This window comes from Solanum pennellii, chromosome 12, assembly GCF_001406875.1.
Source record: "Solanum pennellii chromosome 12, SPENNV200".
NCBI lineage: Eukaryota > Viridiplantae > Streptophyta > Magnoliopsida > Solanales > Solanaceae > Solanum > Solanum pennellii.
The window spans coordinates 7,882,980-7,902,719 of record NC_028648.1 but is presented as its reverse complement, the minus strand read 5'-3'; the positions used below and the strand labels follow the sequence as shown (position 1 = coordinate 7,902,719).

At 33.8% G+C, this 19,740-nt stretch overlaps 1 protein-coding gene across 3 annotated transcripts; it reads right to left on the bottom strand.

The window, feature by feature from the left end:
• Window positions 1–13,058: 13,058 nt before the first annotated feature.
• LOC107006817 (U-box domain-containing protein 35-like) lies at window positions 13,059–19,084 on the bottom strand. 3 transcript variants are annotated; one of them, XM_027913413.1, is made up of 9 exons: window positions 18,722–19,084; window positions 18,528–18,616; window positions 18,318–18,439; window positions 17,945–18,136; window positions 17,761–17,843; window positions 17,516–17,648; window positions 14,880–14,994; window positions 13,799–14,243; window positions 13,059–13,703 (listed from the first exon to the last, which is right to left on the bottom strand). In XM_027913413.1, exons 1-8 carry the CDS (start codon window positions 18,909–18,911, stop codon window positions 13,920–13,922), a joined length of 1,248 nt encoding a protein of 415 aa, XP_027769214.1. In that variant the 5' UTR covers window positions 18,912–19,084; the 3' UTR covers window positions 13,059–13,703; window positions 13,799–13,919. The 3 variants fall into 3 exon arrangements, with proteins under 3 accessions (XP_027769214.1, XP_015060822.1, XP_027769215.1); XM_015205336.2 differs by having other exon boundaries at window positions 14,880–14,981; window positions 17,516–17,843; XM_027913414.1 differs by having other exon boundaries at window positions 14,880–14,981; window positions 17,516–17,843; window positions 18,575–18,616.
• Between the last annotated feature and the right edge of the window lie 656 nt (window positions 19,085–19,740).

The following is a 19,740-nucleotide window of genomic DNA, read 5'->3' as shown; positions in this document are numbered from 1 at the left end:
TACTTATCTACAGGCGGTCATAATAGTACTCATTGCATTTACCTTCTTTGCATCTCCGCTCACATGTTTCAAGACCAACCTAGCTCAGTTCTCATCTATGCCAACTCTTCACGCATCTCATCTGTTGTTGGGTTGTTTGTAGCTTATACCGCAAAGGTGTTTCTCCATTGTCCGACTTTCTAGTGTTCCAAGCCTTGTTGTTGCGAGATATCTTCTCCAACTTCTTTGCAATATCAGCATATGTACATTCTCCATAGGAGCCCCCCACAATAGTATCGAGCACTGCTTTGTTGTTATCATAATGACCCCTGTAGAAGTACTCTTTTAGCAACTCATTATATGCGGTGGTATGGGACGCCTCTCACGAACAAGTAAATCTGTCCTAAGAGCTACTTACCGACTCTCCAGGTAATGCCACAAAGTTGTTCACCTTATCCTTGTGGTTCAGCTTTTTGGACACTGGATAATACATTGCTAGGAAAACATCTCTCAGTTGATCCTAAGTAAAGATGGAGTTGTAGGGTAGCTTAGTAAACCATATGACGATATTTCCTGTCAGTGAAAGAGGAAACACTCACAAGCCAATAACGTTCATGTCCAAATCTGGTGTCCCCATAAAACTTTTGCACGCGTACCTCAGTTTAATGATATGGGCATGTGGATCTTCAGATGGCAATCCGAAAACAAGCCCTTCACGGTGGGCATCTACATCAGCTACTCGTCACCACGAAAGTGTGCCCAGGGGGCAGTGAGGGTAGGACAAGAGGTCCATCAGAGTCTGTAATGTTCATGTTGCCCCTATAGCAATCCTGAAGTTGTGGGGCTGCTGGAGGTTGCAAACACAAGGCATCACCTAACTGATTTTCAACATGTGCCTGGTGGTGTGCCTCAACTGGCAATAGAGGCTGACGGCCTTCTCCATCACCTAGATTCCCTCTGTAGGATTGGCTGGAACCCCTTGATTCTCGATTCGTCTTAAGGTTCGGTTGAGTTCGGGGTCGTATGGAGTGAGTGGTTCTCCTTTGCTCCATGTACTTGACATACACTAGCGCTAGACCTGAGAGAAACAAAAACAGAAAGAAAAAGTAAAATCAAGAAATAGTTGACTAAATTTCAATAATGTAATTTAAAGTTAATCTACAAGCCAGATTCCTCGGCAACGACGCCAAAATTTGATACGCTCAAATTATACCTCCCTAAAAAAGTATAAGCGATCGTAATCAAGTAGAGAACCCAACTAGTAGGTTGGGATCGATCCCACAAGGAAAATGGTATAGACTTAACTTTAATTTACAATTATATCTATTTAGCCAATGTCTTTCCAATAACAAGTAACAAAAAATTGGGGGGGGGGGGTTATGGAACAAGTTTCTCAAACAGTTTAAGTTAACAAGTAAACGAAAATAAATGAAAATAAATGTTGAGTTTTTATCAAGTTGTGAGAATAACTAGGGTATATGTGTTCCCACAGGTTCATAACGCCGTATTCCTAGCAACAATAATTCTTTCCTATTGTTTTGCATGCAAAGTAGCAAGTTCGGTATATCTAAATTTTTGGTCCGGCATCTAGAGAATTTCACTCGCACCTTGGTCTGGCTACGTGTGTATAATTTACTAACCCTTACTTTTACCTCATATTAGCATTATAATCGATGTATGGCTTAGTTATTACTTCACACCAATCGACATTAGCCTATTATATAACATCCCACTAAATCTACATTGATAATTCTTTTCCTATTCCTACCTCTTTGGTCTGACAAGTAGTAATAAGACGACTTCTAACGTGTGCACTCGTTAAAAAGACTTCTACTCGAAGAATTATCAATACATGCAAAACAACTATTTGAGAATTGCTTAATTGCTAGTTATACTTTGTTAATTACCCATGGTTCCAACAACCCTAGTATTGGATGTACTTACCCATGCAAGAAAGATCACAATTCATAGTTTTGAATGAAGATATCATGAACTTACTTAACAATAAGAAGTAACCCAAAAATTCAACTTGAAATTGCAAGAAAGTTCTTCAAAACAAATCCAGAAATTGATTAATTGCCCAAAGTTTGCAAAACTTAATCTCCAAAACACAAAAATAGAATAATGTTAATAGTAGCTAACCCCAAAAATGAGGTTTTAAAGCCCTATATTTATAGAAAACATAGTCCTCAAGAAAAAGGAATTGAAATAAGGAAAGGTTGTTCATTTGATGCTGCTTTAATCTACGGACCAACTAACAAACCATCAATCAATCGACGGTCCGTAGACTCCTTCAGTCGGCTAAGACTTGGAATATTTTTTTCTCTTCGAATGGCACCTTCTCTGAATCAATCGATGGACCAACAACACTGTCCATCGATGCATCTACGGTCTGTCGATACCCCTCCGTCGCTCCACATTTAGAATTTTTCCAACTCGGGTACTCGAACCTTCTCTGAACCAAATAAAGTTCACCAGTACGGTCCGTCGATCAATCGACAGACCGTCGTTGCATCTCGTAGTTTCACACTTGGTCAGACTACCCCAATATTTCTCAAAAGTCCTGAGTTGCCCATCTATGGTCATTGACTATGGTCTGTAGGATGAACGACAGATCGTCGATGGCCTCTGTAGGTCCCGTTCTACATTATTTTCGGTTGTTTCCTTATTTAGCTACCTGAATAAAAAGAATCTAGACACATACAACTCTTAAGTAAAATACATTGAAAATACCGTGAAGCCACGGTACATCGATACTTCACAGAAGAAGTCAATGAAGTTGTACACGAGATGAAAGAAGGAGATAAAGAACAAGAGGAGAAAAAAATGGAAAAGAACAAACAAAAGGACGAGAAAATTGAAGAAAAAGAAGAAAAGCTGGAAAAGAAGCGAGAAGAAGATAACAAAGAAGCGGAGATCGAACAGAATCAAGAAGAAGAAAAAGAAGATGAGAAGCATGTAGAAGAAGAAAAAGAAGAGGAAAAGCAGGTAGAAGAAGAAAAAGAAGAGGAAAATTAGGTAGAAGATCAAGAAAAAAAAGAGGAGAAGCAGGTAGAAGATCAAGAAAAAGAAGAAGAGAAAGAGAAAGAAGAAGGAATTGAAGTGGATGTGATGGGAATTGTTATGGAGCTCAATGGCGATTAAGGAAATTTGTTTTTAAGTGGGTTTTAAGACATTGGTTTTTGAAATTGTTGGTTTTTGGTGGTTGATGATAAAGATAATTGGGGATTGAAATGGTTGTTTTTTGGTGGTCGACTATTAAGACAGTTGGTTGTTTAAATCGGTGATTTTTGATGACTAATACAATTGATTTTGTTTTAGATAAATTAGTTTTTGGTGGTTGAATATTAAGACAATTAGTTGTTGAAGTGCTTTTTTAGACAGTTGGATTATGTAAATTTTATTTTTATTTTGATGGATATTGTTGTCAATTATCGACATGAAATTGTATATATAAGAAGTACTTCATTTTATTAATAGACCGTAATACTACATGAGTAAAAGATATAAGATTATACTAATGCATCCCTGTTATACATTTCCAAAAAGCAACCACTGACAACAGACTATATAACATTATTTTTAGGCCCTTTTCTGTTTCTTCAGCCAATATTAACCTTTTTTTAGTTGATTCCTTTCTATTTTGGTGTCTTTTAAAAATCCTTTAAAGTGATCCTTCTATTCTTCGACTTCTTAGTATAAAGTCAATAGCAAATCCTTATTTTCTTCGAAGTTTTAAAGTAGGGGTGGGCATTCGGTATTTCGGTCCGGTTTCGGGTTTTTTTTTCGATTTTTTCGGTTTTCGGTTTTTGTAAATTGAGTACCGAATACCGAACCAAAATATTTTGGTTCGGTTCGGTTTTTTATTTCGGTTTTTCAATGGGCCTGCTTAGTGGGCTTTTTAAAATTTTAAACTTTACAATTTTTTCAATTTTTTGTTTGATTTTTCAACTTAATGGGCTAAAAAGTAAAAATAGACAATACATCAAAGAAGTGCATTACTAATTTACTACCAAATATCAATATATCAATATGCCATTAGGCATTAACACCACAAATTTTAAATTCACAATATTACTAAAACACACAATTTGAAATTCACAATGACACTAAAACAAAAGTTGCATTGTAGATTTGTAGTTAATGTCTTCACAAATACAACATAATAACAATCTAACAAGTAACAATAAAGTCTTTCATGAACTCATAATAAACAATAATAAGCAACAAACAATGTATTTTGAACTTCTTGTCTTCTTCCATGAGATTACTTTCAACAATAACAAACAACAATAATGAGTTTCTTGACTTTCTTCCATGAGATCGCTTTCAACTTTCAAGTGTCATGTGCCAACAAAATTATTTCTTCATTGTCTTGACCCTTGGACCTTTTAAGATAAAATCAAATATTAGAAACTTAGAATACTACTTTTAAGATTAAAAAATGATATGATTAAATAAATGATGCATTAAACTCACCTCTTGCAAGTCAATCATAGATCAACAATGGAAGAGTTTCTTCCACTATTTGCCATCTCTATAATTAAGAAAAAGAAACATGTCATACAAGATACAACACAATAAGTATTATATTTTTTCCATAAATAAATAAAAAATAAAAAGTCTTACCAAGTTCAATTTTTTCAAGAAACTCCAAACTTTCTTCAACACAAATAGGTTTGGTTTCTTGTCTAAGCCAATCTTGGACACAAATAAGACATTGCACACATTTGGGAGTCAATGAACTTCTAAAGGGATCTAGAATTCGACCACTGGTGCTAAATGCACATTCCGATGCCACACTCGACATAGGAATAGCCAATACATTTCGAGCCAACTGTGAAAGTACTAGAAATCTAGGAGAATTAACTTTCCACCAACTCAAAATATCAAAATCTTCAGATTCAGGTTCTTGGTCTTCAAGAAGATATTTCTCCAACTCAGATTTAACACCTAAACTTCCACAATCATTCTTTTGTTTCATCATGTGCAACTTAGTTCTCAAAGAATTTTTGGACACATTTTGAGAAATACCACTAGCAGAAGAATCAGATGAGTCAGATGAAGATGGTTGACTTTTGGAACCTTTTCCATACTTACTTACATATATCGCAAACAAATCCCTCAAGTAAGCCTCTACTTTCGTATTCACTACATTTCCCGTTTCTTCCCCAAGTAATTCTTCAAGAGCAAAACTAACATACACAAATTTATTGCGAGGATCCAAAACAGAAGCAATAAAAAACATTTTGTTCATTTTTTCAGGAGTCCCCCAATATTTCTTGAATTTTCTTTCATTCCCGAAGCCCATTTTACTCAAATCAAGGTCATCACTTGCTATACATAATTTCAAATAAGCATCAAGTTCACATATATCTTCAAAATGAACATTACAAGTAACATACCGTGAACCTGAAACTTTCAAAGTGAGCTCATAAAATTTTTCAAGAAACTTTGTGACATTCCTCACATTAGCCCAATATTCATATTGAATTGACCCTGTGATACTTCCATCTTCACAAACATCAGTAGCAAGAAAAGAATTAAAATTACCATCATAAAGATCAAACCTCTCAAAAGCCTTTCCAAACTTTTCTGCTGTGTCTAACATCAAATAGGTGGAATTCAACCTAGTAGGCACATCTAAAGACAACATCTATCACATTCTATCTTTTGCATTTCAACACATTTCAAGAAATTTCTTGTCCTTGAAGAAGATGATCTAACATATTTCACCATTTGTCTCACCCTTTTGATAGAAGGACCAATTTCTTTCAAACCATCTTGCACAATTAGATTAAGTATATGAGCCATACATCTCACATGGAGATGCTTACCTTCCATCAAATTAGTTTCCCACATATCTAATTTTTTGGACAACTCTAAAACTGCCACATCATTTGAAGAGTATCAACCGTAACAGTAAAAACGTTATCCAACTTCCAATCAAGTAAACAATTACTAATAGACTCAGCCAAATGCTCACCTTTATGACTAGTGATAGGACAAAAATTCAATATTCTTTTATGAAGCACCCAATCCCTATCAATAAAGTGAGCAGTCAAACACATATAATTGATTCTTTGCACTGAAGTCCCTGTGTCTGTTGTGAGACAAATTCTTGGTTGTATTTCTCTTAAAGATTGTTTCAAATTTATTATCAATTCACCATAAACTTCATAACAATCCCTTGTTATGGTTCTACGAGAAGGAATATGAAACAAAGGCTGGACTTTACTCATAAACTTCTTAAAGCCTTCTTTTTCAACAAAACTAAAAGGTAGTTCATCCAAAATAATCATCTCAACTAAAGCTCTCCTACATACCTCTTGCTCAAATTTCCAAGTCTCTAAATTGTTATTTTGAATATTTAATAATTTTTTAATACAGGGTGCAACAGGCGGAGGTTTATACACTTTACACCGATAAGTCAAATGTTGTTTTAGTCCACTTGTTCCATTTCTTGTTGTATTGGCAGCATAATATTGTTTACAATGTAAGCACTTTTCTTTAACTAATACACCATTTTCAAAAACCTTTTCAAAGTGTTGCCAAACATGAGATCTAGGATCCATTTCTTTTCTTTTTTTTGTTATTTCTGTGCCAATTGACGGATCATTGCTATTACTAGGTGTATTATCCGTAGAATCAGCCATACTTATTCGACTTTGATCAGCTACACCCATATTTAATTGTTTTTGTTCAGCCATCTATATATATTTAAAAAATCACAATAAATTCACAATAACTAGTAACAAAAACAAAATCAGAAAGAAAAAAAATAAAAAAAGTCGGAAAAAAAATACCTGCTGTCCTGACTCCTGCGCGGAGCTGGCGCCTGGCTGATTGAATGTTGATGGCGGACGGCGCGGCGCCGCTGCTGCTGGCTACTTGACAGCGCGGCGCGGCGGCTGCTTCTTCTTCTTCTTCTTCTGGCGGACGGCCGGGCGCCGGCGATGCTGCAGTGCTGTTGCTTCTCGCGGCTGCTGCTGCTTCATCTGGTGGAAGGCCGGCGCTGCTGCTTCATCTGGCGGCGGCCGGCGTTGCTTGTAGATTCTGGCTGGAGGAGAAGAGGAAGAGGAGAAGAGGAGAAGAGGAGAGGAAGAGGAAAGGAGAAAAAGAAAATCAGTAGAAACTAGAAAGAGAGAGGAATAGGACCATAGGGTTTCTATTTCTTACTTTCTTTTTTTTTAAACTATTTAATATTAATAATTATTAATCAATAAAATATAAATTATTAAATTATAGTATAATATTTCGGTTTAAACCGAAATACCGAAAATCAAAATAATACGTACCGAAAACCGAACCGAAATACCGAAAAATACAAAAAAGTAAACCGAAAACCAAAATACCGAATCGAAATTCTGAAAAATTTTGGTTCGGTTCGGTGTTTCGATTTTCCGGTGTTTATGCCCACCCCTATTTCAAAGTCTTTCTAATATTTGAAATTTGGTAACACCTTGAAAATTTGATGTCTCTAATCTCGGACTCAATTTTGATGGGCTGCTCGTTGATGAATCATTCTCTGGCCACTTACAAAAAGAGCATGCACCAATTGTACAATTAAAGAATTTTCGACATGGGTTCATACCGATGTGTCAAGTCCTCAAAATGGCTAAATTACCACAACGACAAACGTAAGTCTTTTTTGCATTAGATGCTTGAGACATAGTTAAAAAAGATGTTTAAGTGTTTTAAAATAGAATAAGATGGAGGGTTCATGAATCCTTCTTTTATACACTAATAAAGCAAATGTTATCATTGAAAAAATTCATTTTGCACTTTGTTATCGTTGTAAAATTTGAATGATTGAGTATAGTCACTGTTGATCAAAATATACAAATAATTAAGACAGTCGATACTTGTTCATGTGTTTGGTGTATATTTTAACAATGACATCTACACTTCAACAATAATAAGGTATATATGGGTTGATATCATGATCCTCAAATGATCTATACTGCACCTACTAGAATATGATTCTTTACTATAGACCGTAGCTAGTATAATTTAAAGGGGAGAATGAATAACTAAAATTAAATTATATTATTGAAATTTATTAAATTAAGTAAGTTTAAATAAGTCATTTAAGGGTCTATATGCATTGAGAGTGGATATAGATGATGTATGAGAAAGAGTTGTAGTTATTCAATCAACATCTTCAATGTAATGTGTGAGAAAACACAAGTATGTGAGTGAATGTTGATTGTTCAACCTTTATAATTTATTGATCACCACCCTCAATTGTATGAAATCTTACAGGATGTTTTGGAAGATTATAGGTTGAACAATCAACATTTTCTCAACATACTTGTGCTTTCCACACATAACATTGAAGATGTTGATTGAATAACTACAACTTTTTCTCATACATCATTTATTTCCACCCCCAATGTATGTGGACTCTTAAATTGACTTGTTTAAATTATTTAATTGAAGAAATTTCAATAATATAGTTTATATTAGTTAATCATTCCCCTTTTAAATTATACTAGTTACGGTCTATATTAAAGCGTCATATTCTAGTAGGTGCAGTATAGATCATTTGAGGATCATGATATCAACCCGTATATACCTTATTACTGTTGAAATGTAGATGTCATTGTTAAAATATACACCAAGCACATGAACAAGTAAGCACATGAACAAGTATTGACTATCTTAATTATTTATATATTTGATCAGCAGTGACTATACTCAGTTATTCAAAGTTTACAACGATAACAAAGTACAAAATGGTACTTTTTCAATGTCAACGTCTGATATTTTAACAATTCTTTAACGTGTTATTTATCATGCCTTTTTTTATTTAGGGCATTAAAAATAAAATGCATGAGGAAAATATATAGTTCTAGTGGGGGGAAAAATATAAAAACAAATGTTTTGGAAAAAATCATTGCATTACCATAAATTTCCATAATTTAATTATACACACCTTACTACACAACGAGTGTACTCAATAATAAACAATAATAGACAGTGTACAAAAATGTATATCATCAATATAAGATCATGAATAAATTCAATAATTAACATTACATTGACCAAAATATTGGGGTCCAAAACAAACACCTTCACATCTAGTAGCTTAGTTACAACAAGATAATTAGTCAAATCTATCTAAGATTTGTTGTTGTTCATACATGTGGTTCTCTTGTGTACGGATCTCTTACAAATTGAACATTTGTTCCTCTTCTAGCTTTTGGAATTCTCCCCGACACCCTTGACACGTTTTCTTTTCTTCCTTCCAAGCTTGGTATCGACAATGGGTGCAATTCTTCTGTCAAACACCATTCTGATTCGATAGGAACAACATTAATAGATTTAGAGTATGCAAGGAGTTATTTTTCAACTTTGTATGAAGGCAAAGGATATTCATAGATGCTCATACCATACTCATCGACATGCTTCAATCTCAAAGCATTCATTGCATGAGCACACGATATCTTGACCAAGTCATATTCCCTACAATAACATGTCTTTTCTAATAGGTTAAAAGTGGAAGTAGAACCTAAACCGAACACAGTGAATTGATTTTCATCCCCATTTATGTTCTCTACGTACAAGGAGTCACCCTCGATCATTTTTTTTTCTTGCGATCCTTTTGGCAGCCGACACCATATTATTACCCTTTGATTTAAGGACATATGCTTAAACAATTCTCAAAATCTCTTATCAATCGAATTAAATATGGATGCAACGGGGTACTCTCTCTCATCTATCAACATAGCGTTAAGTGACTCGGCAATATTTGTGGTCATCACATCATACTTGTTGCCTGGTAAATGTGCTCTGCTCCAATTTTCAAAACCAACATCATGCTCAAGTATAAAGACAACCTCGGGGATTTATCCTTGAATTCCAAAAAATGATCTTTGAACTCCTTCAAATAATATTTCTTTGCCGCGTTGTAGTATAGGTAGAGGGAATCTCCACATTGGTGATTTACCCGAAGATTTTCAGCGAGGTGTCTCATGCAATATCCATGATGAGCATGATTGTAAACCTTTGCAATTTCGTTGGCAATGCTCTTGTGTCTATCAGAAATAAAACATAAATGTGATTCATCGACCACAATATTCTTCAACTTTTCAAAGAAGAACGTCCAAGATGCATCATTCTCTTTGTCCACGACACAAAAGCGATTGGATTAACATGATTCTGCGTAACTTGTGCAACAACACTCAACAATACTCCCTCATATTTACCATGTAAATGAGTGTCGTTGATCGCCATTACCGTTCTCATATGAGAAAATCCTTTGATGCAAGCACCAAATACTAAGAAGTAATACATAAGTCTATGAGTATCCTTGCTTACCATGATGGAATAGCTAGAACCAACATTAAGATGCCGAACATATATGAAAAGGCTGGTAAGCATGAATATCCGTGCTCCGCTGTCCCTCGAAGCATTTCCTTGGAAGTCACACCTCCCTTCCAACATTTCCAATAGCTTGGACTACAATGAAAAATATTAAAAACAATCCTCGGAATCTCTTTAACATTTGGACCCTTGTCATCGCGATAAAGATTCACACAAAGCAACGCAATAACTTTGGTCGAGAATTTTCTATGGCTTTTGATGGCATGTTAAACACTGCAACTGTGATCGCCAATATATTTGTAGACATGAAATCTATCCGAACACTCATATTTATTGGCCCGTAGAATCCACGCACAAGTACGAGACACACATTTCACCTTTAAGTTTTTACTACAACTCTTCACTGTAGAAAAATCAAAAGATTTTCTCGATGTTGCTTCGAGTAATAACAATTGTAGCTCACTCTTGGAACTGAATGGTTGATTCACGTATAAATTAGTTTCATCTGAGAAAGTATGGTTGGGTTGTGATCTCAATTCCGATTCTGCCTCATCTTCTTCAAAATGTTTGAAATCTTCCGCATCTACTGGATGATCTTCAACATCCAATGAATGATCATGCCCTTTCATTGAATCATCACCCAAGTTGTCATTTCATTGATCACAAAAGCTCTCATTTGGTTAATCACCCAAGTTCTCATTTTCATCATTAAAAGAATTCATTGGTTCAGTCGGAGAACTCACAATGACATTTATCCTCAACATAGGCCTAGACCCATCAGCATCAACATCATCATGTACAAGCTCACATGCCTATTATTCTTTATGAATGTGGGATGTAATTTTCCCCTCCCATTCATTTGGTAGCTTATCACCAAGTTGTCTGGCTCACAAGATAGCTCACCGGCCTCAATTACACTTTCAATCATATCGTCATATAAACCATTGCGACGCAAGGCAATAGGAACTATAGTTTTACTAAAACATTTCAAAAATCATCTTTTGGGAGTCTCCTCCCATACTCCATATATTCACCACCAACAACAACATATTCAGCTACTGCCATATGTAGACTACATTGATAGATACTAGATTACGATATTGGTATCTAGTGATCGATGACTGGTACGAAATCCGTACAAAACGCGAATGAACGATAATGGGTTAAGATCAATATAGAAATGGATAAAATGTATTTGAAGTCCTTATAAACAAATAAAGATGATCTAAAAACGAGTTTTGAAGTGATTTTGGAAGATTTTTGCAAGCTTCAAGAATGGCGAGAATTTCTTTTCTTTGAAGCTATTTGAATGAAAATGGTGTAAAAATGGAAGAAATGACTAGAATGATGATGATGATTTCACCTATGAAAGCTAAAATATTATCGGAAAAGTCATCGGAATCAGCTAAATCGGCCGCAAAAATGGGAGATTTTGGTTTCTTCTTGGAGAGCTTTTCTCCAGTAAAACTTTTTAATAAATGAAAAAATAAAAAATAATTCCACATTTGTGTTGGATGAGTAGGGACCAAAGTGTAGTATTTAAAACTTGAGTGTAGGGTATTGTATGTTTCGGGAGAATATTGAGTAATGTCATATATGGTGTCTAAAGTACTAACTTTTTGAGACTTTTATCTAAATGTTCAATTAAGTATGAAGAGTGACTATTTTGTCAATTCTCCCGAGTTACTTGTAGCCAATTTTTACCATTGTTTAATAAAACCATCATAGATTATTAATATGTTCATTTCATTATTGCAAAAACATTTCTCTGTGGCAAACCCAAAATATAAGGCCCCTGTCTCTAGATGATTTTGGAATGTTCAATTTAGGCAAACTACATGTATTGAACCCTAATCTTGGTTTCAAATTTTAACTTTGATCTCAAACTTTAATTGTGCAAAAACATGCATTTTAACTATCCAACTTTTAAAGAATGAAACACGCAAGTCCTACCTGGCGAAACGCGTGTTGCGAACTTATTCTCCTCGCATTATGAGTGATTTTTGAGGCCAACAATGGTAAATAAATGCTGAAATGACAATTATACCCTTAATGAATTCCTTTTATATATATCTTTATTTTTTAAAATATTTTTTAATGGGAACTACTGAGTTAGTTTTTTAAATAAAACATATGAATATTAAAGCAACTCGATCACAAGAAAATTCTGAAAAAGATAAAATATTACCAACGAAAACAATAAACAGAAGAGCAGAGCCGTGAAGCAACCCAGAATGAGTTGAGGCATTACCAGCCATTTTAAAATACTTAGAAGTTGTTATTCTTGAAGAACTAGTATGTTTAGAGAAAGCGAAGCGGATGACCCATGTTTTCCAATTCCTGAACAGACCCAACTTCCAAGCGATAAAGAAGCCATTTTTTCTATCTCTTAAAACCCTCCCTTATATTTCAAATCAAAATCTCTTTTTTTTCCTCTTTCAAACCAAGATTTTTCCCTATGATTCACTAGAATTTGATTGTTTAACCTAGCTATGGTTTGAACTTTTGAGAGACAATCCGATGAAACTAAATTGAAATTGATTTTGATTTTTTAGTACTAAAATTGATGTGCAAAATATTTAATTAGTTCACAGTCATGAGTTGATCACTAAGACATGTTGGAGCGTTTGCATTTCAACTCTTTAGCTGTAACAATGACGTGTTTATTTATTTAAAAGTTGGATAGTTAAAGTGTCTGTTTGTTCACTATGAAAATTGGAGGTCAAAGTTAAAATTTGAAGAGTTAACGGTCCAATATATGTTTATGCCTTCAATTTATATGCCTTAGTGATGAGAATTTTGTGTGTGTCAAATACATATATATGCCCTTTAACTCAGTCTCATTTCACATTTATATCCTTCAACTTTGGGTGTGCACAAATAGACATTTAAACTTGTATAAAGTTGAATAAGTTTACACATTAGTCCTATGTGACACAATACACATAGGACACCACGTAGGACGCAAATTGGTATGTAGGATGTCACATAGGACGTGTGTCTATATGTTTAATTTTATATAAGTTTAAGTGTCTACTTGTGTATACTCAACGTTGGAAGACATAACCATAAGATGAGGCAAAGTTAAAAGACATATATTTATATATTATACCTTTTTAATAATGCATGATATGTGTGTATCAAACTCAGAATGCGATAAGCTTTCATTTCCCCCAAATTCATTTTGCAATGATCCAAGAATTTCTTCTCTCTCCTTTTGTAGATCTTATAATTGTCTCCATCCTTGAGCTCAATTTACTCCATTAATAGAGGATTGAGTTTCTCCATCTTTCAGAATCAAGGATTCGACATATATACAACAACAACAAACCCCAACATGATTATTTTGTTTCCATTGAACCATTTGTATCTATATGCATCAGGATCCCGATTAACTGCACCCAACAAAAAAGGAAATTACATCAATTTTTCTTAACATTTTGATAAATATAAAAAAGGATAGAGAAATTGGGATTAGTTTGTTTCTTACTCATTGATGAAAATATCAATGACCAGGCCAAATAATCGATTAGTAATATGCCTGAGATTGCCGGAAGAACTTCCTCCTCATATCCCTCACATTTTCTTCTCTACTCATGACTCAATGATCATCACAACTCAAAGAAATAAAGGTAGAAAATTATCAAAACCACAAGTATCCTAAGTAAACTTTGATACTTTATAGCCTTTTGGGAGTAAACTAAGGACTTTATAGTAGACTTCTTGGCCTCAGATTCTTTAAGCGCTTTTCTTTCAAAACGCTTTCTCTTTTCTGCCTCTTTTTCAGCCTTTCTTTTAGCGGCTTTCGCCTCTTCCTTTGATGCAATCCTTAATGCTTTCTCCTTCGCAACATGATCCAATGCCTCTTCCTTTTCTCGTCTTGCTTCTTCTAGTTTCTTCACATCTTCCTTCCTCAAATTTTCAAGTTCCCTCAACTAAAAACAATAAAAAAAAAAAAAGTTAAAATACATACTAAAATAGTCTTCAAGTACTCGAAGACTATCTTACCATAAACGGATGTACAAAATGATGTCGGAAGACTAGCAATATACTTAACAAGGAGTGGAAACAATATTAGGTAAAAGCATATATTATATGGGATTTACAACTAAAAATGTGTGACTATGGTAAAAACATAAGGAAATGTGTACACTAAACGTACAATTGACATTGCTAATTAGAAAAGGAGATTTGATTCATGGGCAAAGTCAAAAGTTCTATTTTACCATTTGCATGACTTTGATTAGTACTTTAATCACTCTTTTACATTGTGATATTGTTCCCTAATTAAAAGCTATATTAATGGACAAGTACGATGCTTAGGTGGTTTAAAGTTATTGGTGAACGTATCACAAAAATGATAAACAAATACTCAAGCTAAGGCGCAGATATTTAGCCATTTCTATGGAGATTGGCGCCCATATAAGTGAATCCAGTAGTATAACTCTTAATTTGTCCCCTCCAAGATACTACAATTTAATAACGTTATATAACTCAAACAACTCCAGATTAATTAAAGAATCCAAAACTCCACCAAAAGAACATTAAAAAAGAGTAAATCAAGTCATTACCTTTTGCTTCTCTCTTAGTGCCTCTTTGCAGGCTGCATGGTACATTTCCATAGTTTGAATTGTTTGCAACTCTAGTCTTCTCAGCTTTTCTTCCATTTCTTTCTGGAAAAAAAATCTAACATGTCAAATATTAAGATTCCTCAAGAAAATGAGATAATGCTAATTTCATATATATATATATATATACATACACTTACAGTAATTTTAAGACAAAAGCTTCTTTATGATGTTAATGAATGTGTCCTTCAAAAATATGTTTTTGAAAGTCCAATTGATTTTAAGTCATTTTTTTAGGTGAATAACTCTTCAACTACCCAATTTCACTACCTTCCACTAACAACTTCAGTGATAGTATATATGGACCAACTTCGTGGACCACAACTAGTCCACCAAATAGCTTGTTAAACCCTACAACCACGAGTATCAGTTAACTCTTCACCTCGATTGGATTGTGCCATATTAGATCAAATTATACATTAGAATCAATGATTTGATACACCAAATCACTTTGCATGTCAATAAAAAATTCAATTGACTAAGCCAATAATGCTTAATTAGCTAGTCTGTTCAAATGATCAGTCATACTGGGACTGGGACATAGCCCGAATTCTCACAAGGTAAGTAGTGATAAATAATGGATAGGCGAAAGCTTGATCCAACAATATGGAGTGACTCACAAAATAGAGCTAGTATTTATCTATACTCACAAGTCACAACAGTAATAACTACTTAAGGCTAGACCGATCCAAAAAACAGAAACTAATGAAAGAATAACAACCATAAACATTACAGGATCCGGATATAATGTCGTACACTACATAAAAAATGATCTTTACTGTCAATTAGTTAACGGTAATAGCTTAATTGCCATTAAAACATCTTTTTAGCGACATATAACACTCTTTGTTAATGTCCCTCGAGACTATAGCTACACTGGATCCAATAACAATTAAAAATAATAACCACTCTTTTATTTCTTTTGCAAAATCAATGTCAGTTGCACCTATTGATATATCATCTATATACAATGATAATATCACAAACTTATCTTTGAATCTTTTGATGTGTACCATTTCACAAGAGTCACTGGGATGATAGCCAACATAGACAAATCAAATATGTTCATTTCTGGAAATGATGAGCAGAATAAGGACCTACTCTTAAGAATCACACATTTTCTAGTAGTCATATATTTGGGTCTGTCAACTGACAAAAATATGATTGCAGACTATCTATCAAGACAAAGTTACACAGCCAGAACATCGAGCAAATTGGAATGTTAACAACTCACCGCTATAAAATATATCGCTCATAGGATCAAGAATGGCTACGCTAAGATGCTATCGTATTCTGGTAGATTACAAATTATTACTGTATGTTTTATTCTCCATTTATAGCTTCTAGGGAGTTGTGTTCATTCTTCCTCTAAATGTTATAAAAGAGGTTCATACTGTAAAACAATATGGTGGCGTGAACATTAAAGGGTGCAGATTCTGGAACATTGCCTATACGGGCAAACTCTTGTGGCAATTTTAACAAAATAGGACTCATTGTGAGTCAAATGGATTCACGGATTGTATATGACGTAAGATATTAACATCTTGGTGCACCCCTAATGATTGTAGTTGGTGCTCAAACAAGCTCTATTCTTTAAAGAATGACATGATAAATTGGTACACAAATGACATGTATATTCTAACTAGCTACTAATGGAAGCTATTCTATAACTAGACACTGTACTAAACACGAATTCATTCTCTGTCTAGCTGTACAGGGGAGGTTACTTACTAAAGCAAGACTTAGACACTTGAAAATACCCATCAATACTAATGACTGTTGCTTATGCAATATGAAGGCTACCCAAACATCACTACATTTATTTGCAGATTGTGTTTGGATCAAACGGTTGATAATTGATCCATCAAATTGGACGGGAAAACAACTTCAAACTGGTGAAGTGAAAACTGTTTTGGAGCAAACTAGAAGGAAGTATTGGAAGCAGTTCGAAAAGGAGATTGTGGCAGCCACCGAGAGAGAAATTGTTACTACACTTGAAAGGGTAGGAACCAACTACATTCAAGCACTTGAGTGTATAGACCGAAAAAGTTGTGATACAGATTAAGACGGATATTATGGAAATATTAGATCTTTTAAAGACTGGAAGGAAAGCTCATAGTTGCAGCAGTTCGATTTATAGGCTTATATGTAACTAGCTTTATTATGGATGCCTAATTTTCCTCATAGCACCCTTCCTAGAAGTTGGTTGTGAGATAAGGTGCTCCTTCAGCTGTTTTTGTTATTTGTGTGTGTTGTTATGGTAACATTCACATTAGTTGTCAAACAAACATAATCCTCCCTCTTCCTTGTTCTTGCATGAAAATTTGTTATGATTTAATATGAACTCATATTTAGAGGTATAATTTCTGTTTTTTTGGTCTATTCTAGAGTCTGGTGCAACTTATAATAAAGATGAAATTTTCGCTACTATTTTTTTTAATATATATTTCTTGTGTTTGATGTAGCTTTTGTGGTGTTGTTCATGGGATTATATTTGACGGAGTTTAATAAATATTTTATCTTTCATCGTTTTTGTGAAATCTATCAAAGTGCAGAGGTGAAAGAAGTTTGAAGCTTACAATTTTATCGGCGGACGATGAATTTTCTTCACAGTTCTGTTCAGATAGTAGAAACTCATTTGCGGAATGCATATGATCAACCAACCTTGTAGGACCAAAACCAGACAGCCTCGTAGGCTCTCCAACGTGTTTGCTGTCGATAAAATTCATAGATACTGAGGGACGATGAGAATGAACTTCACTTCCTAAATTATCATAGCAATCCAGGAACAAAGTACTACTATCTGTGCTCATTCTATCAGAACCTGAAAATGAATTATCAGCTTTTGCCACATAAACCTCATCTGATGTCTTGTTGGTTGATATACTCACCCTCGGAAACGGAGACCTGTTTAATTTCCACGAAATGTCATGTATCAAACTTGTTGGATTACACTAGGACGTTATTGTTGTACTATGACTAATCTCAAACTTACAATCTACACTTACATTAAATTCGTTGCATCAAAGTTGGAATTGCGTTGTGGTGGGATACGTATGCTAGGATTCGAGGATTTTCGTTTCAACGGATGAGAAGCCATTCTTGTAGAACTGATTTTCCCTTTGGAAACTATGTAAATATTGCAAAAGCTTGGTGCCTTCTTCATTACAGTATTTGCAACATCACTTTTAGTGAAAAGTCTGTCATTATAAAGTGAAACTTTTTAGTATCTCTAACATACTTTTGCATAGATATTACAACATACTCAGTATAGTCCCAGAAATCGGGGTCTGAACAGGGTAGAGTGTATGCAAACCTGACTACTATCTCAATGGTAAACGTTTGCATATATATTAAAAATAAAATAAAAATAAAAAGTACCTTGAAATTCCATTCTTTGATGGACAACCAATTATCAAATTTTGAACTCTATAAAGTGAAACATAGTCGATGAGAGACTTTGCAATGTCTTGACCTTCAAGTATGATTAGATCATAAGCTATCTGAAAATTTGTGTAAAAGAATAATGTCATAATATTATTTTCATTTTATTCTAAAATCTTATTTTCGCGAAATAAATTAGTTTCTCACTTCTTTGAAAGAACAAAAGACGCGAAAAGGAAGGAACAAATCTGTACATTGGCTATTTGAATCTTGTCCAGTTGATGGATCATTGCCTCCTAATACATAAGAAAACACAAATCCAAAAAACAAGGACATGTACATTATGATATGAAATATAATTGATCATAACAAAATCAATAAATCATTTTTTTTATGCATACCATTGTTATTATATGTTGGAGATTGTGGTGCTGATGTAGTTTGAGTTTGAGGAACATGAAGTAATGTAACCTTTTGGCCTTTTGTAAGTACATTTTCAGTAGCCCATCTAAGTGCATATTGGCTTCCTTTATTTTTATCAATGGCCACAGCTACCAATCTTTCTTCATGCAATCCATGTAGGCTCACCATATTCAAAAAACAAGAAGATTATATATACTTTTTGAGTAGAAATGAGCAAAATGAATTGTAGGTTGATCAAAATTGTCAAGAATTAAAGAGGGGGAATAATGTTCCCAACATGAATTTGGAAGAAGAAAAAAATTGACCCTACTTGTTGTCTTTTGTTTGTCTTTCTACTTTTGGTCAAATCAATAATGAAAACATAATGGTCATCAAGAATTCTCTAAACCTTTGCCTGATTAGAAGGATGACCATTCTTGAATGATTTGAAATGTTGAGTTTTTAGAAAACATTATTTATTTTCTTGGGTTGACTTATTTTTGTCCTTTAAATATAAGTTTTAGTCTCTTAGTCTAAAATACTCACATTTAATCTTACATAAATTGACTAAAAACTATCGTGAGTATCACATGTCACTCATGTGTCATTCTTAAAACAATCATAAAAACTAAAAAAAGAAAAATTGGTTTCCACCTGGTGTTTAGAATTAGGAAACTTACATAAATATACTATGATAAAAAAATATTTACCATTTATAGTAATAACATTTCTTTTCACTTGACCACTTTTAATTCATTTGTAATACAAGTTTAATACATATTACAAATATAAATTTATTATTCAAATATAATACAAATTTTAATGATAGATAATACATTTATCACACATTTTAATACACTTATGATACAATGTGACAATTTTTTATCAAACAAACATAATATATTTCAAAAATAATTATAATTCAAATATATTGAATACATAATTCACTTTTAATACATATTACAGATTTATACAATATTGCTATAAATGGTAATAAACAAAAAGTATCGCTAAAATC